The sequence below is a fragment of the Elephantulus edwardii genome, unplaced genomic scaffold (genome assembly GCF_000299155.1).
Source record: "Elephantulus edwardii isolate Elephantulus edwardi_28Jun2011 unplaced genomic scaffold, EleEdw1.0 scaffold00077, whole genome shotgun sequence".
Taxonomy (NCBI): Eukaryota; Metazoa; Chordata; class Mammalia; order Macroscelidea; family Macroscelididae; genus Elephantulus; species Elephantulus edwardii.
In genome coordinates, this window is record NW_006399827.1 from 8,107,638 (window position 1) to 8,133,903 (window position 26,266).

The 26,266-nt window shown below is 38.3% G+C and overlaps 1 protein-coding gene across 3 annotated transcripts in view; it reads left to right on the top strand.

Annotated features, from left to right (window-relative positions):
• SPAG9 (sperm associated antigen 9) overlaps positions 1 to 26,266 on the top strand; it is a 171,028-nt gene that overhangs the window by 47,272 nt on the left and 97,490 nt on the right. For all 3 annotated transcript variants that reach the window (XM_006889278.1, XM_006889277.1, XM_006889276.1), the window contains exon 3: positions 23,721 to 23,791. In XM_006889278.1, the coding sequence (XP_006889340.1) occupies positions 23,721 to 23,791 (71 nt within the window). The remainder of the gene's footprint in view (positions 1 to 23,720; positions 23,792 to 26,266) is intronic.

Consider the following 26,266-nt stretch of genomic DNA (forward strand, 5'->3'; position numbering starts at 1 on the left):
AAAGCTATGTAATTTTATTAATAAGTCTTACTTTCCCTAGGCAACCCTGCCTTATCCTTTTCTCTACTGATAACTACATCATGACCATTTATTTCCTGAATATCTTGGCTACCCAGAAGTTTAGAACAGACTTCGAAGTTCAACAGTAATGATTAGTTTGGACCTTAGTTGTTTGCCAAATTTAAATTGTTCATTTCCTTCATGGCATTTTATAAGCAGTCTCAAATCTTCTGTGGAACAGGCCAGGGTAAAAAGAAATATAAAAAAATTTTTAAAATTTCCCCTTGTGGTTAGACATTTTTTCTTAGTGTGGTGAATCATATTGCAGTGGATATTTTTTACCACCTACAAGTTTTCCCCTTTTGGGATAATTTTCTCAGAATATAATTAAGGAAGTAGGTCAAGGAATATAAACACTTTAGTGGTTCTTGGTCTTTGGTCATTTCTAAAATTAATACAATTGGAGAAGTAACGATTAGTTGCAAATTTCATTTTGTTTATCCTAGTTTATAAATTTGAATTATTATTTGCAGCATGCTAGCACCCAGAGTTGATACGGAACCACTTACTATCTGATTCTCTTTGTGTTATGTGTTGTCCTTAAAATTCTGCAGTTTATAGTAAATTGCTTTTCTCTTACATTTTAAACTCAGATACAGACCCATTCACTTTGTGAAGATGGCAAGGTTTATTTGCAATGATTTTGAGTCATGTCATTCTTTTCTGGTTCTGCTTTTCTTTCCTTTTAATTAAGTGGAAAAATGCTTTTGGGCAACTGAAGATGTTTGTGGTAGAGCCGTGTATTTTACTTTTCAGCCATTTCTGTTTAAATTTGCCTTTTTGATTGTGTAGTTGTGTGCAAACTGACCCATAGATGACCTACCAGCGATTTTCAGAGGCAGTAACCACATGGGAGGAGGAGATTGCCCGTCCTTCTCCATTGGAGCAGCTGGTGGCCTTGAACTGCATGCCTTCAAGATTGCAGCTCAGCTTCTTGCCACTAGGGCACCAGGTCTGGTAAAAGACACTTATACCTTCAGCTTGAAGCAGCTATTATAATTGGAGGAAAAGCACTTTTTTTTTCTTTTGAACATAAGAATCAATACTCTACTAGATGAAAAACAGTATCATCATTAAAATTTTGCCTAAGTGGTAAGGAGTCGCACTGCATGCCACTGGCACTTGGTTCAAATCGGCCAGCTGTTCTGCAGGAGAAGAATGGGAAGTCTCCTCGCTGTGTGATTTACTGCCTCTGAAAACCTACTGGTGGGTGAGCTGTGGGTTAGTTTTGACATACATACAACATCAAGTGGCTTATGATGTTTAATTTGGGCATTTCTTACAAGCTAAATCTGTCAGTAAATGATGTGACAGGTAAGTTGAGAATTTTCACAGCAAAGCAGAAAAAGTAACCGTTTTTAGAGTACTAGGTATAATTTGATACCTAAGTTGATGTTTGAGATAGCCTCAACATTTCCTGTCACTTTTATTCAAAATTTTGTTGAAATAGCTTCATACAAGTAAAAAGCTCCTGTCAATTATTTTGCTGTTGGGTTTTTTTTGTACTTGGCAATGAATGTTAATATTTTTGTTTAAAAGTGAATTTTTAATAAGGTAGCTTTAGTTACTTCAGATTCTATAGCTTAATTACATTTTAGTCCATTTAACTAGAATCTAGTGCTTTTGCAATACTATCTGTACGTTTAATAAGGAGCTTTGGTGGTGTAGTCATAGTGTGTAAGGTGTTGTACTGCTCACCAGAAGACTAGGAGTCTCAAATCTACCAGCTGCTCAGTGGGAGAAAGAGGGGCCATATTCCCCATGAAAGATAGATACATGCAGAAACTCAGTGGAAGATCATTCCAAGTCAGAATCAAGAAATCAACTCAGTGACAGTGAAGTAAACGTCACTAAACTTTATCTAAGGACTTTTCTTGTCTTTAAAAAAAATTTTTAGCCATATGTATTAATTTTTGAATTAATATTCCTTAAATAAAACAGCAAACTTTTGTCTTTCTGCAGAACTGAACAACTTGGTGTTGCTTTAATGCTGCACACTGTTTCACAGTCTTGTCAAATACCATCATGGTTAGTTATCCAGTATATACAATGCTTGGAGGAGCTTTCAGATTGATTTATGCTGGGAAGCAGGGGTGGCATCCACTTCCTAAACTAGATGCCTCTGGAAACTCTGCAAACTCTCTAAACTCTATAAATTTAAGAAATGATGTAACTTATAGAACAGAGTTCAGGTGTTTTGTGCAAAACTTGAAGACACTTAACCACTACTAAATGACACTATTGCTGTTTGGATCTGGAGGAACACTCTTCCACTTTGTAAATCATACTTTGTCAATGTGCAGTATGAAGTAACCTGGCTTTGCTGTGATGCTGAACCTTGTACCGTTGGGGTATCAAATACCAGGATGGTTTCCCATTGTGGACAGTGTTTGCTGGAGCTCCCAGTTGTAAAACAGGTTTGTACGCAGGAGTGGCATCCACTTTCTACACCACATTACTCTGGAAACTCCATGAACTTGGAATTGACAATAGTTATGGAAAGGCAGTAGGTCTTTTTTCTGTAGAGTCGCTATGAGTTGTGCTTGACTCAAAGGCAATCAGCAACAACAGCATGTGACAAAAGAATACTAGATTGACAGTTTTAACCCGTACAATGGCTCCGTGAGAGAAAGATATGCTTCCATAGTTGTTGTTGTTGTTGTTGTCATGTGCCTTCAAGTCGTCTGCGACTCATAGCAACCCTGTGTACAACAGCCTTAAATCCTGTTTTGTCCCTTGCCAATCTTATTGTCTCTGACACGCCTATCCCCATTACCCCAGTGACGGAATCAATCCATCTCATCAAGGGTCTTCCTTTCCTGCACTGTCCCTCTATCTACCCTCCCAAGCAGGATAGGATAACCTAGAAAATCCTGTGTGGCAGTTGTACCATGTCACAGGGGGTTATTATGAATCGAAATAGACTTGCTGGCTTTTAACAAGCAGGTATATAACAGAGAAAGTGAATATTTATTTACATGATATTTTACACAGACTCGAGCTTGTTTTACTTTCACTTCATTTGTTAATATCGTATGCTATTTGGTTGTTTTATGTTATCTGTATTTGGACTTTCTTATTTCTGTATTCTAATTTTACTTGTTGGGGACCTTAAAGTTATAGCTTATAATTAGTGTCTAGAATTAAATACTTCAAAGTACAATAATTCTTCTCTGAAAGTTAGTTTCTGGTGATTTAGCATCGCATACAGAATAAAGATTAGTGACTTGATTATTCCTCAGATGTATTAAGATGGCAAGCTGATTTTTCTATAATTCTGTGAGATTAAGTTAGAGAAATAGTTACTTTTGTTTGGTCCTGAGGAAGTCTTTCTTAACCATGAGGATGTGTTGAGAGAAAGCATGGTATCCTCTCTCTGTGGAGACTTGAGGTAGGGGAAGAGCCAGGTCTCTGTCATGGATGCTTAAGATGAAATCTTTTTAAAGAACCTAGTGAGCCAGGTCTAGGTCTCCAGAATCCTCTTTCTACTAGGATTCTTTGAAGTTATTCCACTCTGTTTTAAGGATATGATCACTGATTTATGAAAGATTTAAAATATTTAGCCTTCCACATTAAGTCATTTATTTATAACATATAACGTAGATCTGAAGATCTTTTGAAGTTTAGGGATATGGTGAAAGATCCCATTGGCAGAGGACTAGTTTTTTATTACTGTTTTGATTTGGTTGTCTGAGTTTTGTTTGCTTAAAGTCAGTGTTTGATTTTTGCTTACCTGTTGGAACTTTTGACATTCAAAGAGAAACTTATGAAAGACCATTGTCAATCTTTTGAGATCCAGTAGCTGTTGGATTGTCTGCCTTCCATTGCAGTAGGAACTGATGATTCCTTTTGAGAAGGCAAATAATGAGTTGGATATGTATGGCATTCTAGCAGGTCTGTTTCTCTTTCTTCCCCCCGTAGGCCTATCAGCAGTCTGATGGGGCAGAAGACAACAGAGATGGAAGGTGTTCCAAACTTGGCAAAAGCCATCAATCTAAGGAGGTAAGCTTTGATTTTGAGCAGGCAGAGCAGATGGCTCTTCCTGCCTTAATCATATCCTCTTGCTCTTTGGAAAGATGGATAGTAAGAAAGAGCATTCAACTTGAGGCTGAAACATCTCCATTGGCCATTATAAAGGGGGAATTGTGGAATCATCTTGTTTTGTATTTTCTTCTTTCTCTCCACTGCCTCAAACTTGTTTTTTTTTTAAAGACACCTTGATTTGTTTGCTTTCTAACTCTAGAAAATTCTGTTTTTAAAAATTGCCAATTATCTGTTGTTTTGGGTTAGTTTGGATGAATAGAATCTTGACTATTTCCAGTTAATCTCAGATTGTGGCTAGTTTTGACAAATAAAATAATTAGGTTTTAAGATACTTATTTTCCTAAGATTGTCTTGAGATTTTGAGTTCACATGGGAACTATTAAACTAGAAGCAATTTTTAATACACTTGAGATGTATTTAACAGTGTAGACATAGGTTAATTTATGACACTTGACACTCTGGGGCATGTTTGCCATCATTGCCCTTTGCCTCCCCCCACCCTCCATCTAGTTCCTTCTCCTTTTCCCTTTACTGGTTCTTCGTGGTATTCAGAACTGTCAGAAGACTACATTCTCCAGCATTGAAAGATATATTTCAGAAGTGTTTAATCTTTTCATGTGATTCTGGCCTTGCAGAAAACAGAGTCCACTGACTGTGTTGTACTGAGCACTGTAAATATTTTCCCTAATTAGTTGAGAAGCTCTTAATTTGCATTGTTTGAGATTTTGGTGGCTAATGTATGTGTCTAAAAAGAAAATAATATTTAGAGAGCTATTTTGTTATTGTTATTAGGTGCCATTGAGTTGAGTACAACCCGTAGCTACCCTATGAACAACAGATCTGAACCCTGTCCTATCCTGTGCCATCCTCACACTTCCTGATACACTAGAATCCATTGCGGTAGTTGTTGTGTTAATCCACATAGTTGAGGATCTTCCTTTCCTTTGCTAACCCTCTGTCTTTCCAAGCGTTATGTCCTTCTCCAAGGAATAGTCCCTCCTTACCTCTAAGGAACATTCTGCCTGCATTTTCTCCAAGACATATTTGTTTGTTCTTTTGGCCGTCCATGGGATGGTCTGTATTTTTCTCCAACACCACAGCTCAAAGGCATTAATTCGTCTGTCATTCTTACTCATTGTCCAGTTCTCAGATGCATAGCAAGTGATCAGAAAGACTATGGCGACTCACCTTAGTCCTCAAACTGACATTGTTACTCTTCAATAATTTGGAGAAGGTCCCTAACTGCAGACTTTCCCAGTGAATACGTCTCTTGATTTTTTGACTACTGGTACCAAGGGTGTCGATTGTGTATCCAAGTAAGATGAAGTTGTTGACAGTTTCAATCTTCTCCATCTATCATGATGTTGCCTATAGGTCAAGTGGTAAGAATTTTTGTTTTCTTGACATTGAGATGCAATCTATATTGAAGACAGTATTCTTTTCTTATTTTGTTTGTGTAGCATCAAATCAGATCTGACTGGTACAGGGAAGACTGTATTCTTTAATCTTCTGCAGCAAATGCTTCCTCACTTTCAGAAGCAAGATTGTGTCATCTGCATAATACAGGTTATTGATGAGTCTTCCTCCTGTCTTAATGCCACATTCTTCTTCCAGCTTCTTGAATAATTTGCTCAACATACATATTGAATAGGTATGGAGAGAGAATACAGTTCTGACACACATCATTATTAATTTTAAACCATGTAGTGTTCCATTGCTCTGTTCATACAACAGCCTCTTGGTCTAAGTATAGGTTTTCCATGAGCACAATTAAGTGCTCTGGGATTCTCAATTCTTTTGCTTTTTTTTCTTTTCTTTTTCTGAGGTAACTTGGGTTTGCTGTGATGGGGTTTCTGATTATTCTCAATGTTAGCCATAACTTGTTATGATCCACATAGTCAAATGCCTTTGCATAGTCAATAAAGCATAAATAAATATTCTTCTGGTATTCAGCAGTGATATCCCTGGTGCCATGGCCTCTCCAAAATCCTACTTGAAACTTCTGGCAGTTCTTTAGCCATGTACTGTTCTGGCCATTTTTAATGTTCTTCAGCAGTATTTTGCTTACATGTGATATTAATGATGATGTTTAATAGTTTCCACATTCTGTTGGATCTCCTTTTTGGGGGACTAATTACAGTTAAAGTAAACATGAAAATGTTAGTTTCTGTTACAGACTGAAATGGTATTGTTGTTGTTGTTATGTACTATTGAGTCGCCTATAACTTATAGCAGCCCTGTGTACAACAGCTCTAAACCCTGCTGTATCTTGTGACCATCTCATTGTCTCCGACACACCTACCCCCATTACCCCAGTCACTGAATCAGTCCATCTCATAGAGGGTCTTCCTTTCCTGCACTGTCCCTTCACCCTCCCAAGCATGAGAACCCTCTCCAAGGACTGGGCCCGCCTTGCAACATGTCCAAAGTATGTCAGATGAAGCTTCAGAATCCTTGCCAACAAGGAGCAGCCTGACCTCACCCTCTCCAGGATGAACTTCTTTGTTCTCCTAGCAGTCCATGGTATATTCAATACTCTTCTCCAGCACCACAGCTCAAAGGCATCAACTCTCCTTCTGTCATCCCTAGTCATTGTTCAGATTTCTGATGCATAGTAAGTAATGGCAATGACCATGGCCTTGACCAGGCGCACTTTAGTCTCCAGACTGACATCGTTGCTCTTCAGTACTTTGGAGAGGTCTCTGACAGCAGACTTTCTCAATGCAATTTATCTTCTTATTTCCTGGCTGCTGGTACCAAGAGTGTTGATTGTAGAGCCAAGCAAACTAAAGCTGTTAACAACCTCAACCTCTTCACCATCCATTGTGATGTTGCCAATCGGCCCAGTGGTAAGAATCTCTTTTTTTTGAAGGCTGCAGTCCTTGACCTTCTGCAGAAAATAATTGTTACAATTCAAAGGGGCAATTAGAAACTTCATGAGGAGTAACAAAAAACACCTATTCTTAAGCACCATGAGGTGACATACCTTTGATGTTTAGATTGCTTTTTAATAAGACTTTAATATATGTTTATTGGCTACCTCTGGTTACTATAGCAAATAATACACCTAGATGCACATACATACACATACATACATGTACAGGCTCAAAGTAGTTTCTTCGTCACGTGTGCAGCTGAAAATGAGCACTCCTTAGCAGGTGGGAAGTTTCTGCAGAGGCCCAAACTCTCTTATGTTAGAACTTGATCATCTTACTCTCATGACTTAAAAGTTTCTCCCATATGCCTACATTAAGTTGAAGGAAGCAGAAAGGAGATGGAATATTGCATTAAGAGATTTGTTTTTTAACTAGGAGGATGTTGTTTAAAAAATTAATGTGTATCTGACCCAAACCATGGTATTTTCAGTGACTTCTGTGCATGTAAGTATTGGATAGTGAAAAATGAAAATGAAAAATAATTGATGCCTTTGAATTGTGGAGTTGGTGAAGAGTCTCAAAGAACAAACAAATCTGTCTTGGATAAAGAGCAGCTGGGGTGTTCCTTAGAGGCAGAGATGGTGAGACTTCATCTCACATACTTTGGGCATGTTGTCAAAAAGTGCAAGTCCTTGGAAAAAGAAATCATCCTTGGAAAAGTAGAAGGTCTGTCAAAGAGATCCTCCTCAACAAGGTGGTTTGACACAGTGACTTCAGCAAGGGGCTCGAAGACGGCAGGCTTTACCTCTTGTTCATAAGGTCACCATGAAGTTATCTCAACAGCACCTAACTGTTGTTTGTGTATATGTTGCTTTTGTTTCTATTTCATTGGCTGTAACTCATTTAGAAGCTGAATGCAAAGGATAGCATAGATAGCCTAGCTGTGTGTCCGGGGAAAAACAGTAAGGGTTTGGTAAATACCTGCTCAGTGTTTACCTCATAGCCACTTGTCTTAGTTGGTCATGCATGATTTTGCCCAAGAGTTAGAAAGCAGATGAATGAAAGTATGTAATGCTTAGTATAACACCATCCATCTATTCTTCTGTGAATTATCTGAGGAAAACAGATGAGGGCATTTTAGTGAAAATATAGCGATTCTGTGACTGGAGTGGTGGGAATAAGTGCGTTTGAGATGGCTAGGTTGGCACAGGATAGAACAGCATTTAGAGCTCTTGTACATAGGGTCGCTATGAGTTGCAAGCAACTCGATGGCACATAACAACAACAACAACATAGCATTTATGATTTGTGCTCATATAATCTGAGTTTTAAAAATAACTTCAGGGTTCCTCTAGGTAATTTACCTTTAAAAAAAATTCTCCACTGCATATTCATTCATGTATTCAACAATTATAAAATGTTGGAACTTTGCTCCTTTATCCATTTTTTTGTCTTGGGAAAACAAAACAAAGCTGAAAATACCCCTAAGCTATAATTAGAAGCAGGAGTGGTATCCACTTCCTAAAAAATATGGCTCTGGAAAGCATATGGACTTTGAGAAATGACATAGTTGTAGAAAGGCTTTAGGTCTTCTGTTCATAGGGTCACTTTAAGTCAAGCTCGACTTGCTGCACTCAGCAACAACACAGCCTAAACTTTGTTTTTTGTTGTTGTTGTTGTTTTAAACTTTGTATTAAGAGATAGATTTTGTATGTTTAATAACTTATAGGTACTGCTGAACTTAAAGCTATCAACAACCAAAACTCTGGCTTGGCTTACTGAACGAGGATGTTATGTAGTTTTATGGAGAGTTGAATCACTTGGGAAAAGTATTCCTTGGTTTTCCTACTGGCATGCTGCCTTGTTTTAACCTAGGACTTTCTTCCTAAGTGGAGAAGTTGATAACTTACTATTTGATCCACCTTTGTAATGCTATGATACGAGTAGTAAATAATACTTCCTATTTTGATTTGTGTGATTGTTTAATTAATAAATATGAATATACTATTTGAAAATTATTAACCTTCAGATTAATTTTAATGGAATAGAGAATAAATCAGTTGCATGCCTTGTGTAAGCAAACTGGTATGTGTAGAGGCTGTGATTTATTCCTTTTCTGAAGTAAAGAGGAAGATGGCAGCAGGTAATAGTTCATTCTAGAGGGATTGGTTCTCATTTCTACAGATTTAAATTTAATTTATATAGACATGTTTAATGATGAAATTAATTTACTTTTATTTTAAAATGTGGGCTGGAGAGGATGTTTTATTAGCTATGACAGGGCTAATTGTTTAAAATAGTCCCTAAGACTGCATAAAGAGAAGTTTAAACTATTTAAGAAATTGATTAATGGCCAAGTGAAAGCCATAACCTGTGTAAGGCAGAAACCTATCAGAGAAGGAAAATGCAAATATTTTCCATTGATAATTTCAGAAAAGTGGTTAGATTGCAACTTATCTAAAGCCATTGGCTTCTGATTTCCCCCGATTTTTCTGTATTTAAAAGTGTTTAAACTTTGCTTTTTAGAAGGCAGTAAATTTTCAATTCAAGAATCAGATATTGCTAACAGGAGATACATATATAAAAATAAATGGGCTACAGATATTTTCTTGTCTATGGAAAATGGTAATGGGAATGAAAGCTTGAATATCATTTTGAAGAGAAGTATTTTGCTACTCAGACTATGAATAAATTAAGCACACTATTCTATGAAAATACTTGAATTTTCTGAAGATTACAACTATATAACTCTTATAAATCATTAGGACAGCAGAGATTAGTGGCTGGACAGAATACATAGCCAAGGTACAATGGAGACTTGAGATGGGATGATAAAACACATGAATCAATAGTAATTCTGTAAAACACAATCCGTATGAATGGTTTTGTAAGACATAATGTATGTGAATGAAACACAGGGTATGAATTGTATGCAAGCCAATTAAAAAAATAAAGCTAAGGAAAGGTTTTTAGAGCTAAGGAGAAAAGCATATTATTGTGAAATTCTCTTTTTTGTTGTGAAAAATGTCTTAATGATTTCAAGTTTTACATTATTCATGTCTAAAAAACATTCTAAAATTCAGAACTGAACTATGTATCATACTATAGATATAAGGGGCCTCTTGTTTGAAACAGTTGGAATCTGGAAGGTAGGTCTTTTTTGTTTGACTAACAGGTATAGGTAGTTTGGTCTTTTGACTTAACAGTCAGTTGTGGGCTGTTTGAGTTCATTAACAATCAGGTGTGGGCTGTTATGTCTTTTTAATTTAATTAACAGTGTGAGGACAGCACAGGATTGGACAGGATTCTTCAGATTTGTTGTTCATAGGGTTGCTATGGGTTGTACTTGACTCAACAGCACTGAACAACAACAAAAATAGATACAGATAATAAAAAGTAAATTTACTGTGTTGTTGTTGTTATGTTCCATCGAGTCACTTGCGACCCATAGTGACCCTGTGTCCAACAGCTCTAAACTCTGCTCAGTCCTGTGCCAGTCGCACTGTCTCCCATACACCCATCCCAATTACCCCAGTCACTGAATCAGTCCACCTCATAGAGGGCCTTCCCCTCCTGCACTGTCCCTCTACCCTCCCAAGCATGATGTCCCTCTCCAAGGACCGGTCCCTCCTTACAAAATGTCCGAAGTATGTTAGACGGAGCCTCAGAATCCTTGCCTCCAAGGAGCCACCTGGTTTGACCCTTTCCAGGATGAATCTGTTTGTTTTCCTAGCAGTCCATGGTACGGTCAGTACTCTTCTCTAGTACCACAGCTCAAAGGCATCAATTCTCCTTCTGTTTTCCTTAGTCACTGTCCAACTCTCTGATGCATAACAAGTGATCGCAAAGACCATGGCCTGTAAGGTTAATTTTTTCATTAACTTCTCTAGGGGTGCAAAATATTGAAAATGAATGTGGTTAGGAATAAACTACCATATTTTCACTCAAGTAACACAAGCTTCTACATTTGTTTGGCAACCACTCCCACTCCTTGAGAAGTATATTTGTAAAAGTGTTATGCCAAATTTTTTTGCTTTTGTGTTTGGTTGCGGTTTTTTTATAGCATCATGTAAAAAAATTGGCATATCTATGCATATGAAAATAATTCTCTGGGGTAGAAAGTGGTTGGCAAACTTAGTTACTGTTTGTGTGAAACTGTAGTATACAGTAAACCTTGCTTTTTAAAAACTGTATGTTGTCTCTGGAAATGCCTAATTCAAAGTTACGTAACTACTTATTTGTTTTCAGATTTCTTTATTTTTTTGGCTTCACAACCTGTTCAGTTTAGATTTGGCATTAAAAGGGAAAAACTTGGAGATGTACAGAATGAGAAATCTTTAGCTATAGAGACTTTCCTAGTTTTGCATTAAAGACTGATAGCTGGAGGAATAGTCAAATTTAGTTTTGCCTTTTTGTGAATGATGCTATTTTGAAATTATTTTAATTAATTAGAATAGTGTGTGAAATTTTAAAACAATCAGAAGTATGAAAAGAGAACATCCTATGTCAGCATATAAATTTAGGACATGCAATACCTAAAAAGACTTCAAAATACAATTTTTATAGATTAATTTCTTTTTAACTAGTTCAAGTTGTTGTTGTTATGTGCCATTGAGTAGTCTGTGACTCATAGTGACCCTATGTACAACAGCTCTGAAACCTGCCGTGTTCTGAGCTGGTCTCACCGACTCTGGCACACCCACCCCTGTTGCCCCAGTCAGTTACTGTATCAGTCCATCTCATCGGGGTCTTCCTCTCCTGCCCTGTCCCTCTACCCTTCTGAGCATGAAGTACTTCTCCAAGGATCGGTCCCTCCTTGCTACATGCCCAAAGTTTGTGAGATGGAGTTTCACAATCCTAGCCTCCAAAGAGAATCTTGGCTTCACACTCTAAGACAGACCTATTTGTTTTCTCGGCAGTCTATGGTATGTTCAAGACTCTTCTCCAGCACCACAACTTAAAGACATCAATTCTTTATAAAAGATGCTTGCTAAAGTCAGGCTCTAATACTGATACAGCTGCTAATAAAAATTTTAGGGTGTAATAAATTGTAGTTCCATCAGTGTTGTCCATTTGTATTTTGAAATGAATATGCAGTGATTTTAGTCTGATCTCTTCCTGCCAGAAGAATAAAATTGGTAGTATTAAGGAGCAGGAGTGGTATCCACTTCCTAAGCAACATGCCTCTGGAAACTATGAATTTTGATAAATGTTGATAGTTATTATAGAAAGGCATCAGGCCTTTTTGTCATATAGTTGCTATGAGTTGTGCTCTACTCAATGGCAGTCAGCAACACCAACAACAATGTGCTTTAGTTGTATTTGTGATTTCTTTTCCATCTGAAATATAATGAAAGAAGAGGATTCTGCATTGAAGAACAAGGAACTCATGCAATATTATTCAAAATGGGTGACCCTGGAGGACATTATGCTGAATGAAGTATCTCAGTCACAAAAGGACAAATACTGCATGGTGCCACTTTTGTAAAACAGGACTAACCTCAGGGTTGGGGAGAGATTGAGAAAGATGGGCTCAGTAATGTATACTGCATTGAAACAGATAAGGGAGAAAACTGTTTAAAAGGGATATGTGATTAGCTGTTATTGTCATGGCAGGAGTCCAGACAAAAGCTCCATAGTAGAGTGACCTGGGGGGAGGAATTATAAAACAATGAAAGAATTTTTCTTTTACTTTTCCAAGAGGGTAGTGTACTAGGGGTGGAGGGTTGGGAGGGGAGAAAAGTGCAACGTGAAATCCAAAGTCTCTGTAAATTTTCACTGAAATTAATAATTAAAAAAAAAAAAGGAGAGCATTCTTTGTCAGCATTTAAATACACACACACACACACACACACTCTCACACACTGTACTTAAAAAGACTTAAAAATTCCATTTTTATAGATCAGAACATTCACTTTTGTCTTTATAAGGGATGGTGAATATTTTTTACAATTTTATAATTGCATTTTTATTTATTTTTTTGAACAGGTTTGAACATACTCTTTTTAATTATTATTATTATTATTTCCATTCATTGTTATACATTTTCCTCCCTGTCCCCTATTGCCTGTAGTTTGCTTTTTTCTTTGGAAAAAAATACAGTGTCTCTGTCTCTCTCTGTCTCTCTGTCTCTCTCTCTCTCTCATACACCTCCCACTCCAGACCATTTTACTATGCAACTCTTATTCTGGACTCTTGGCATGCCAATAATACTTAATTATATTTTCCTTTTATACAGTTCTCCCTCTCATCTTTTTCAATGCCATGTACATTATTTATCCCCTCTTTTCTTAGTTTCCCCCCAACCCCCATATCAGTCCTGTTCTATATCAGTGGCATTATACAGTATTTTTTTTGTGACTGAGATATTTCACTCAGCATAATGTCTTCCATGGTCACCCATTTTGTATAATATTTCATGAGTTCTTTGTTTTTCAGTAGTGCATAATATTCCATTGTGTGAATATACCACAGCTTCTCTAGCCATTCGTTTGTTGATGGGCACTTGGGCAGTTTCCAACTCTTTGCTGTTGTGAACAAAGCAGCAGTAAACATGAGTGTACATATATCTCCTTGGGTGGCAGCTCTGGTTTCCTTAGGGTATCTTCCCAGTAGTGAAATTGCTGGCTAAAAGGGTATTTCTACTTCCACCTTTTTGAGAAAGTGCCATGCTGCCTTCCATAGTGGTTGCAGCATTTTACACTCCTACCAACAATGAATAAGGGTTCCAGTCTCTCCACAACCTCACCAACATTTGTTGCTTGCTGCTCGTGAATTTTGCTATTCTTACTGGGGTGCGATGATATCTCATAGTTGTTTTGGGGATGGTGAATATTTAAAGCATGTTGTTAGGAAGGACTGTTCCTGGGAAAGGAACATCATGCTTGGGACAGTGGAAGGTCAGCTACAGGAAGGAAGACCCTCAACGAGATGGATTGACACAGTGACTTCAGCAGTGGGGTCAAGTATGTCAGAGATGATGAGGATGGCACGGGAAAGGACAGGGATCAAATCTGTTGTGTAGAATCGTTATGAATGGTGCTCAATGCACATAACAGCAACAACCCAAACCCATTATTATTGAGTTGGTTCTGATGCATAGTGACTCTATAGGACAGAGTATTAACTACCCCATAGGATTTTCAAAGCTGTATGTAATCTTTCCAGGAACCATCTTTTCTTCCATGGAGCTGCTGATGCTTTCAAACCACCAACCTTTCAATTATTAGCATTTGACTACTTGTGGAATATGTGGCAAGGGCTCCTACTTTAAGGCTTTGTTGCTCTTAGGTACAGCTGAATCTCTCCCAGCATAACAACCTTATGTACAACAGAAAGCAACATTGCCCCCTCTCACGCTGCCTTCCCGAGGTTGTTGTAGTACTGTGTCAGTCTGGCTTGCTGAGGTTCTCCCTCTTTTTCTCACTCCTTTATATTGTATGCTGTCCTTCTGCAGGTATGGCTATGCTGTTAACCTTTGTCCAAAGAATGTGAGATAAGATCTCACCATCTTCACCTCTAGGGAAAGAGATTGCAGCTGCTCTTCTTCCAAGATAGATTTGCTTTTTCTTCAGTATATTCAGTATTCTTTGCCTATTATTGTTGTTGTTGTTGTTGTTGTTGTTATGTGCCGTTGAGTCGTTTCCAACCCTATGCACAACAGCCCTAAACCCTGCTCTATCCTGCGCCAACCGCACTGCCTCTGACACACCCATCCCGATTACCCCAGTCACCGAATCAATCCATCTCATAGAGGGTCTTCCCCTCCTGCATTGTCCCTCTACCCTCCCAAGCATGATGTCCCTCTCCAAGGACCCGTCCCTCCTGGCAACATGTCCCAAGTATGTCAGACGAAGCCCCAGAATCCTTGCCTCCAAGGAGTAGCTTGGTTTAATCCTCTCCAAGATAAATCTGTTTGTTTTCCTGGCAGTCCATGGTACATTCAGTACCCTTCTCCAGCACCACAGCTCAAAAGCATCCACTCTCCTTCTGTCCTCCCTAGTCATTGTCCAACTCTCTGATGCATAACAAGTGATTGCAAATACCATGGCCTGTATCAGGCGCACCTTAGTCTCCAGAGAGACACTGTTGCTCCTGAGTACCTTTGAGGGGTCCCTAACAGCAGACTTTCCCATCGCGATACGCTTTTTGATTTCCTGACTGCTGGTGCCAAGAGCGTTGACTGTGGAGCCAAGCAAACTGAAGCTGTGAACACTCTCAATCTCTTTGTCATCCATCCTGATGCTGCCAATTGATCCAGTGGCGAGAATCTTTGTCTTCTTGACATTGAGCCTTAGTCCATACTGAAGGCTGCAGTCCTTGACCCTTCGCAGCAAGTGCATGAGGTCCTCCTCAGTTTCAGCAAGCAGGGTTGTGTCATCTGCATAACGGAGATTGTTAATAGACCTTCCACCAATCCTGATGCCACAATTCTCCTCATAGAGCCCAGCCTCTCGGATAATCTGCTCTGCATACATGTTGAAAAGGTATGGAGACAGGATGCATCCCTCGCGTACACCCTTCCCAATTTTGAACCATGCAGTGTTACCCTGCTCTGTTCTGACTACTGCCTCTTGGTCCAAGTATAGGTTTCATATTAGCACAATTAAATGTTCTGGGATTCCCATTCTTCTCAGAGTCAGCCACAGTTTGTTATGATCCACACAGTCAAATGCCTTTGCATAATCAATGAAACACAGATAGACATTCTTCTGGTATTCTCTGCTTTCAGCCAAGATCCATCTAACATCAGCAACGATATCCCTAGTACCACGACCCCTTCTAAACCCAGCCTGGACTTCCGGTAATTCTCTGCTGATGTGCTGTTCTAATCATTTTTGGATGATCTTCAGTAGAATCTTGCTTGCATGTGAAATCAATGACACTGTTCTGTAGTTTCCACACTCAGTTGGGTCACCTTTCTTTGGAATGGGAACAAATATAGATCTCTTCCCGTCAGTTGGCCAAGTGGTTGTTCTCCAGATTTCTTGGCACAACTTGGTGAGCACATCCAGGGCAATATCTGTTATCTGAAATACTTCAATTGGTATACCATCTATTCTTGGGGCCTTATTTTTTGCTATTTCCTTCAAAGCAGCTTGAACTTCTTCCTTCATCACCATAGGCTCTTGTTCATATGTTATTTCTTTAAATTCCTCTGTATCTGCCAATTCCTTTCTATATAATGACTCAGTATATTCCTTCCATCTAAAAATTCTTAATAGTGTTAAGTCTTTAGTCCCTATGAGAATAAGGACAATTCATGTCCTTCACTATGTGTAGTTTGCATCTGTTAAATGACCTTTTTGGTGTGATACATGCTTGCCAAGAAATAATGCACAGATATTTTATATAAGATTAAGATCTATAGTCAAAAGAGAGATTGGTTTGGTATCAACAGCTATTTTCAAGGCAAAAAGTAAAACTGATACCAAATGGAAAGAAATGAAGTCTAATGGGTTAAATAGCTGTGGATGAAAACTTAAGGAGTTCTAGAGTGGGATAATCAGAAATGCAAAAGGGGAGAAAATGATGGATATAATTTGAAGGAATTATCGTGGATGATCCTGAGTAAATTTGGCTGTTGACCGATACTCAGTTCATTTTAATGAAATATTGGAACTCTATGGCAATTAAAAGTATATTTGCAGCATTGGAAAAAAAAATGTATTTGCAGCATTGAGTCTGCTTTCCCACAGCCATGCTGTTGCTTGGTACATTACAATAAAACTACGTGAACCGTCATTGATTAGCCAGTCTGTGTAAAATTTGTCAGAGGACCTGTTACTATAAATCCAGCTCTCATCTCAGACATTTGATAAAGACATTGTAAAATAGCTTTTCTTCAAGATTGACTTTGAGGGGTAAATAATGGGTCGGTGAGGGTATGGTGTAACATGATAGATCCTGTGGGGTCTTACAGACCGTTGTGAGAACCTGCATTTGTTTAAAGAAAACAGGAGGCCACTTGGGGATTTTGAACAAGACCTACTGTGACTGCACCCAGGCAGTATTGAGAATTTGGGAAAGCAAGTCTTAGAGCCTAGACAAGCTAGAAAATGATCATAATAATCCAGACAAGAGGGGATGCCTTGGACCAAGATGAGCATAATAGCAGTGCTGAAAGGTGGTTAGATCCTAAACTTCCTATGAAGATTGAAGAGACAGAGTCTGCCAATTGTATGTGCAATGTAAGGGAAGGAAAAAACAGAAGGATATACCACAGGCTCTTTGAGAAGACTCTGTTAGGGCAAAGGGCAGATTTGGGGAGACAATCAGAAGCTTGCTTTTGGTTAGACACCTGAATGGAATTATATTGCACATTATTTTGCAGTTTTTATTTTCCCTTATCACAACATATATTTAGTATTCTTTTGTTCTAAGTACTGCCCCATTTCAGAAAGTATAGATATAATGCATTTCTTTTTAACAAATACTTTAATTATTTAAAAAACATTTTGCATGGCACTTGCTGTGTATGCCAGGCACTGCTATAAACCTTTTACAAATACTAATGCACTTCATCTTAACACAAATAAGAAAATTAAGCTTGGAAGAGTTAACTTACCCAAGCTTACACAACTAAAAAATAACAAAGCCACTACTATATTATATTCCATAGTGTGAGTACTAAAGTTTGTTTAAACAATTCCTAATGCTTGAAAAGATGGAGGTTCTTTGAAGGAGAGGAAGACCCTGGAAAGGGTGAATTGACATGATGACTTCAGCAGTGGCCTTGAGTGTGTCAGAGATGATGAGACTAGTATAGGACAGGGTTGGCTGGTCATAGGGTCCCTATGAGCATAGTTGGCTTGATAGCACCTAACAGCAACAATAGTAATATATTTGAAGGTGGTCCTAATTGCTAGAAAATAAGCTGTGTAGACTATCCATTTTTATTGTTTCTTGGGCATTGGTGTAAGTATTTGTTGTGGGATATATATCAAGAATAGTAATATTCAGTCAAAATATATAAATAAACATTGCTTATTTTAACAGATAATACCAACAACTGAAGTCGTAATTTCAGTTTATCTTCTGTGGGCCCCACCTTTTTCCTGTTTGTTGTCTCATTCTGTGATTTGATAATTTTTCCCTTCTCATTTGTCATTTCAATTTTTTTAATTATTATTAAATTAGTTTTAATGAACATTTACAGAGATTTTGGGTTCTCTCATTCATTGTTGCACTGTTTTCTCTACCCTCCTCCCCAGTTTGTTCTTCTTCCCCCCCCAAATGTCTTTTTTAATTGTCCAATTGCCACAGTGCTTGTCAAAGCCAGTTCTGATTAATCTCCTTTGTCAGTGTGTCTTTTGCCATTTCCTATCACTCCTCCCTGAGAGAGACTTCACCCTGATTCATAAGGAAAAGGGGATGGCGTATTCTCTTAGCTACTTCCTGCTGAAAAGGGACGCTGTGGGTTTCAGGGTGAAGATCTTCTCTCACTACTCCAAAGGGCCCCTTTGGCAGTAGGAAACACATAGACTATTATGGAGATTGATTTTGGAATTTAGATGCACTTTTATCAATTGTGCTTAGCCGTACATGTTCATATCCTTGAAGATGTATCATGGAGGTGTTGCAACCTAGAAGACACAAATTTAACAACTTAAAAGTACATGAGTCAAAAATTAACAAGCAATAATATTCCGAGTAGAGGTTCTAGTAGTGACACAAATCAAGTTACAGAGGGAAGCTGGTTCTTACAATAAAAGGCCTATACACTAGCACTTTGTCTATTATAGTGTAGAGGTTAGGAACCACAAGATGTAGAGGCTCAGCGATGTCATTTATGGTTCTTAAGTTCTGGAGCAAATTCCATCTACCACTGGGCTGTTTTACAACTTGGAAGTTCACATGCAAGGTAGAGGTGAAGTAAGGAACTGCTTATGAGGTTTTTCGTCCATTCCAACAACTAAGAGATAGTGAGAAGAGTTGGGACCTCAGAAGGCTTTTAGGACCAATTAGTAGGCTCTGTGTCCAGGAGAAAATGAATATACTTACCAGTAATGTTAATGCTCATCCATGGCTCTTCTGGGAGGATCTAAATAATTGAAGTGTCCTCCTTTGTTTCCAGCTGGGAGCTGGGGCCTGTCAGTCCTGTCTACCATGAGGACCTGATGTGGGCCACCTTGGCCAAGTGTCCTTCAGAGCCACACTTAAAGCAAGTGAGTGGGAGCTTCCTCTCTACTCCCTTGCCTATCTGTGGCTCTCGTCTGTGACACTGTCTACTGAAGTGGCCCAGTTTGCCACAGTGGAAGCAATTCTGACCTCCTTTATTACCTTTGGGTGGCATTGGTCATTTCAATTCTTAAGCCACAACATCACAGCTAGTTTGTAATCATTCTGGATAGTGTGCCTAAACTGGGGCTATATGTTGAACTCATACACTTGTTAGAGAGCATAAGGAACAGTGTGTATTCATTCACCAAGGAAAGTGCCATTGTGAAGTAATTAATACAGTGTGTTAAAAGTGGGGTGGGCCATCTAGGTATTTAGTTGAATCATTGGGCTATGGACTCTTCATAGAAGGTGTCTACATGGCCTCTGTAGATTCGTTTTGTACATCTTTAATTGTCGTATATCTGGAATCATATGTATTCTTTTGTGTATGCTTCTTTTCCTCACTATCTTGTATATTTTTCCATGATGTTGTGTATGCTAATAATTTGTTCACTCTCCTGTTTTGTAGCATCCCATTATATGAATATTTTACAGTTTATTTATCTGTTGTTGTTAATGGTCATTTGAGTTGTTTCTAGGTTTGTATTATTGCTGATAATGCTGTTTTGAACATTGTCTTAAGTGCCTTTTAGTGGACATCTATATATACATTTCCTAGGAGCACAATTGTTTCATCATAGAGGTGATATTTTATTTTATTGCTTGTTGCCAAACTTCTTCCAGTAGCATGACATGCACTGACTGTACTCATAGCATTACTTACATTTTAGCCCTTTTGATGGTATGTGATGGTGTTACATTTGGTTTTAATGTACTTTTCCATGATGTATTAGTAACACAATGAATTATTACTGAGTAAAAATGCAGTTTTATGTATTTTTGTCAGATTTTGTTTATATAAGAACACAAGAAAATTTTGTTTGGAGCAGAAAGGATTATCTTCTATATTTTCTTTTTTGCCAAATGAAATCGTAGAGTAGACTGTAATATTTAAAACAGGTTAAAAGTTTTATACAAAACTTAGAATGACAGAAACTATCAGAATAAAAGACAAACTATACATAACAACAACGTACATAATAAACAGTATTTTCCTTCCTAAAAAAAAAAAAAAACCACAACAGGTTAAAAGGAGGATTTCTTTACTTTTTAAATGAAGTATTTTTTGAGAGGCAGTGTGTGGTAATCAAAAGGTTTCAAAGACAGACTCCTCCATTAAGAATCCTTTTCTTAAAAATAAACAACCTAAATTAAAAAAAAAGATGTACATGGGGAAAAGAGAGATTAATCATCGGGTTGTACAATTTGATGGGTGGGGGGGTGAAGGAAATTGAAATAATTTGTTTGCCTTTGTATTCAAGTTTTGTAAATAAACTAGTGGAAAATTAAAAAAAAATCCTTTTCTTAATTAGAACTGAGGCACAAACAGATATTTGTACACCAGTATTCATAGCAGTGTTATTTACCATTGCAAGAACATGGAAACAGCCCAAATTTTCAACCACAATCAAATGGATTAAGAAATTGTGGTACATTCATACAACAGAATACTACGCCGGCATGCAGCAGCAATGATTTTGAAAATTACCACCTAAACCTAACTTTGGAGGGTCTGGAGAGCATTATGCATAAGTGAATTAACTCAGTCCCACTAGGACAAATACTGTCTGTCTAAGACCATTATTATAGAAATAGATAACAAGTAAAATGTGTAATAGGATCCAAGCGGGGGAGGGTAGGAACAGAAGGGTGAGTGTGGGCGGGGGGAAGGGGATAATCCTAGGGTCACACAGTTTGATGGGAAGGGTAACAATGTATAAAAACTTTGTAAGTAAACTGGTATAAAATAAAAAAAAAATTAGTTTTTTTAAAGAGAGATTTGTAAAATAAAAGCATTAACAACGAAACTCTTTCTCTTGCCATTTACTCACTGTTGCCAAGTTACTTATCCCATTTGCTTTAATTCCTGCAACTTTAAGATGAATGCAATAATAATGTTAATGACATAAAGTTACTCTATCAGACTCAAATAAGTTAAGTGTAAAGTACTTAAGATAGTGTACGGTGCTGGAGAGGAGTGTTGAATGTACCGTGGACTGCCAAGAAAACACACAGATTCATCCTAGAGAGGGCTAACCAGGCTACTCCTTGGAGGCAAGGATTCTGGGGCTTCGTCTGACATACTTTGGACATGTTGTAAGGAGAGACAGGTCCTTGAACAGGGACATAATGCTTGGTAGGGTAGAGGGACAGCGCAGGAGGGGAAGACCCTCTATGAGGTGGATTGATTCAGTGACTGGGGTAATCGGGATGGGTGTGTCAGAGGCAATGCGATTGGCGCAGGATAGAGCAGGGTTTAGGGCTGTTGTACATAGGGTTGCTATGAGTCGCAAACGACTCGACGGCACTTAACAACAAATAACAACAACGGTACTTCTATAAGTCAGTCCTATGCGATATTAGCTCCCTTTTTTATTATTATTATTATTATTATTTTTGAGTGAGTGTACCGTCAAATCAGATCTGACTGGTACAGGAGGAGATTGTCCCTCCTTCCCGGGCAGAGCATCTGGTGGATTCAAACCGTGAGCCTCTGGGATTGTAGTTGCAGCTCCTTGCCACTAGGCCACCAGAGCTCCCCAATATTAGCTCTTGTTAGTAGTTGTTGTGTGCAGTCAAGATGGAAATGACTCCTAGCTCAGTGGGTTTTCAGAAGCTGTAAATCACATAGGAGGAGACTGGTGCTCTTCCTTCCTTGGAGCAGTTGGTGGATAATATGTGATGAATTCGTGTCACACCAGCTGGTAAGAATAATGAATTTGTGCTGTTGAGCACTTACTTGAAATTGAATGCTATGCCTCTAGATAGGATTTATTTTAGTTGCATATTAACAAGAAATAGCAGTTCACACAGATGAGTACTTGAAGATACATATAGTTCATCCTATAGCCTCGACTTGGGCTTTTTTTTTATTATTATTATGTGTGTACCATCAAATCGGATCTGACTGGTACATGAGGAAATGGTCCCTCCTTCTTCAGCAGAGCTTCTGGTGGGTTTGAACCATGCACCTCTGGGATTGCAGTGCAGCTTCTTGCCACTGGGCCACCAGAGCTCGCCGACTTGGGCTTTTTAGATGCAGTTAAGTGAAAAGAACTAATAGAAAATGTTTACCTTGAAATTATTATTGAATGTTACTTGCTTGGATGTCTTGTTTTTAAAAAATTTAAAAATCATAGGAGCAATACTAAAAACTATGGTTTCAGCATCACATGATCTCATTATAGATTTGGTGGTTATACTCTGAAGCAAAGATGAACCATGGATGTACTTGGCTGTGTGCACTGTGCTTTTACAGTCTGAGTTAATATTCACTGCAAATCCAGTGAGTCAACGCGTAGGCCCGAATTAGAATAGATCAAAGAGAAAACAGCTACAGCTTTCCTAATTAATAAGAGAATCTCAAGATAGCAATTCAAAGGTGGCAGGTACAAAGACACCAAGAATTTACATAATATCTACCAAACATTTCTGTTTGGTGTCTATATGTTAGCATTACTTTGTATGGGCTGTTAAAATTCGTAGTAGGTATTTACTTGCACAGTTATCTAAAGCAGCCATAGGCTGGAGTATGTTTGCAGCTTGCAGACCCTGAAACCTAGAGAACAGTCCCCGCTAACCTAAGGCATTCAAGTCGACATCGGAATAACTTGACAAGCTCCTGTAGCACCGGCTTTAATTCAGCCCAGCAGGCTGCCGCCTACAACTCCATGTGGCCATGCGGAATCTTACATGGCCAGTGCGGAATCTTCTAGGCCAGCCAGTCTCCCCTCAGCCACACCAGCAGTGGTGGCTTGATCTTCCTTTCTCTGTTAACAGTCCCCACACTGTTCTTACTACCATCTGTCTTGTACTCTGCAGTTTCTTTGTGGTTCTCATTGGACACTTTTCCCTCTGAATCATGCCTTTATGGTATTAATTAGCATTTCATATGAAATCCTCTCCAGCTCTTCTGTGTCTCAGAATCTAAAATGGGTATAAATATATTTTTTTAAAAAAACAGGGAGCTCTGGTGGCCTAGTGGGCGCTGCCAACCTGAAGGCATACAGTTCAAATCTACCACCTGCTCCATGGAAGAAGATTGTGCAGTCTCCTCCCATTTGATTTACTGCTTCTGAAAACCTTCTGGAGGATCAGCTATGGGTCAGTTCTGACTCTACAACTAAGTTCTCTGCTCTGTGACCACTAACAATTGCCACTCACAAAACTCATCAGCAGAGGGAGCTAAATAAAAGAGGATGAGAGAGACTGCGGTTAGGCAGCTCTGTAGTTGAAAAAGTGCTTCCAGATAATAAAGAAGTGGAAAGCACTTTAATATTATACAGTCAGTTGTGGAAGTTTTACTTATTAAAAAAAGTGATAAAATGAAGTCACTGGCCTTATGAAGAATTTTATATGAAACATTGAGACCAAAATTTGATAGCTCATTTTAAGTTCTAAAGATGAGCTCTTTTATTAATTTCTTGTTTTGATTAAGTCTCTGTATCTTTATTTCAGTTAGCCGACTTGAAGAAAGAGAAGCAGAACTGAAGAAGGAATATAATGCATTACATCAACGACACACCGAGGTGAGTTTCCTGGTTGTTTTTAGCGTGCAAATACGGAGACAAAAAAAAAATTAACCTGGGAAAGTAGGTCTTGAATTTTCTATCAGAAGTGACAATTGAATGTTTCCAAAACCATTACATTTCATGTACTGTTTCCTTAGTTCCCAGATGCTGACTCTGTTGCTTTTCATCTGCATTTAGCTTTGCATGTAGTCAGCTACTGTGGCACAGAATGATTTGCTTATTTAGGGCAGTTCCAGTACTTGTTTCCTAGACTGGCCACAGAGTTTAGTGGAATGTCTACATGGTTCTCGGAGAGCACAAACTTGGTTTTCTTGTTAGTGTGATTGAGAAATGATGGATTGGGGAAGGGTTTCTGCATTTATAGTCTTAATATAAAGGACTTAATTTTCATTATGTTCTTAAATAACCTATATGCACAAATGATAATGTGTTAAATCCGATTGACTCTAAAGCAGATTTCCTGCATCAGTATTTTAAGTGAACAATTAAAAATGAAGTATCTTATAATCCCTCCAGAGCAAATCACTGTCAGAAAATGGACTTGAGGGCTTTTTAAAAAAATCCAGTCATGTACATTGTATTTTATACAATCGTTCATGTACACTGTGTTTTATATAAGTAATTGCTAATGATCTATGCTTCTTATTTCCCCGCCTCTTAAAGTCCTCGTTGCATCTTTCCTATTCCTTCACCTTCCTGATTGCCCCTAGCCTCTACTATCCTAGGGACGGTCCCTATTTTCTCCCTGCCCCTTTCCCTTTCCTGTTTTCAACACTTGTACGTAGTTTGCTTGGTTATCCTTCTATTTTCAAAATAGTGTTCTTAGACTGTATTTGTCTTTATGTGGCTGAGTTATTTCACTCTGCATAATGCTTCCAGGTTTCTCTTAATCATCTTTTTTTTATGATTATCTGTCAGCCTTTCTTATATATACATCTATTTTCCAAGTTTAAAAAGTGTTTTTATATGACATGATCAATGTAAAGTTAACATCCCTAGATAAATAGTGTTTTTATAAACCTATAATATTTATGATGTTGTTGTTGTTGTTATGTGCCGTCGAGTCACTTGCAACTCATAGCGACCCTATGTACAAGAGCCCTAAATTCTGCTCTATACAATATTTATGATAGGTAAAGATAATTTCTTTTTCTTTCCTTTTTTTGTCTTGTCTTTTTAATGTTATAGATGGTTCCAGTATTTAATTTCCATTTTTCTTTCACTAGTTTGTATAATCTCTCCTTTTTTCCCCCCTTTTAAATAATTTTTACCATGGTATGGATAATTGATGTGATTTCTTATCCTTCCTCTGGGGGGACCTATGGTATTGCTTTTTGTTGTTGTTATTGTTGATGGGTACTATTGAATCGGATCTGATTGACACAGGAAGAGATTGCCCTTCCTTCTTCAGCAGAGCATCTGGTGGGTTTGAACCATGTGCCTTTGGGCTTGCATTGCAGATTCTTGCCACTAGGTCACCAGAGCTGCCTTTATATTATTGCTTTTAAGGAAGATAAAACCATTCCATCCTAAACTCAGGTCTGAGGGAGCTCTGGTGGCCCAGTGGTAAGAAGCTGTGCTGCAGTCTTGAAGGGGCACAGTTCAAATACACCAGCTGTTCTGCAGGAGAGAGATGGGCAATCTACTCCTGTGTAATTTACAGCTTCTGAAAACCCACTGAAGGGTCAGCTGTGGGTTGGTTCTGACTCGGCGATACACAACAACTTATCTTGGGGGTAGGGGATGGAGGTGGACTTAAATGTATTCCTGAGTCTTAGCTCTGACACGTGAGCTTTGGATATTATTAACCTAGCTTACATAGCCACATCTGCAGCATGAACTGATAGCCATTGGCAAAGGGAAAAAGATTGGCTGCAAAGGATCTAGAACTATAGAGTTGTGGAAAGTCAGGAGCAACCTTTTCAGTATGTCAGTAAGACATATTGAAAAAGTAGTAAGATAGTATGTGGTGACTATTTAAAGAATATTTGTTAGGGGTCTTACTGTTGACTGAATTTACAGTATTCGTTTCTGTGCCCTAACAGTGATCTCTCTATACTACTTATATAGTGCTGTTAAGACTTCAGATTGTCAATGTTTGGAGGAATGTTTTTATGATATAGATGTGATTAATTATGACTAACACTTCTGTTTTTCAATAAAGTCCTAACCTTTGCAATAATTAAGGATTACTAAACTTTCGTTTATATATAATCCTTAATTATCTGGTATCCTGAGCCAGAAATGCAACGATGTCAGTCTAGAGACTAAGGTGCACCTGATCCAGGCCATGGTCTTCTCAAGTGCTTGCTATGCATCTGAGAGCTGAACAGTGACTAAGGATGACAGAAGAAGAATCAATGCCTTTGAGTTGTGGTGCTGGAGAAGAGTCTTGAACATGCCATGGACCACCAAGAGAACAGGTCTGTCCTGGAGATAGTGAAACCAAGTTGTTCCTTGGAGGCAAGGATT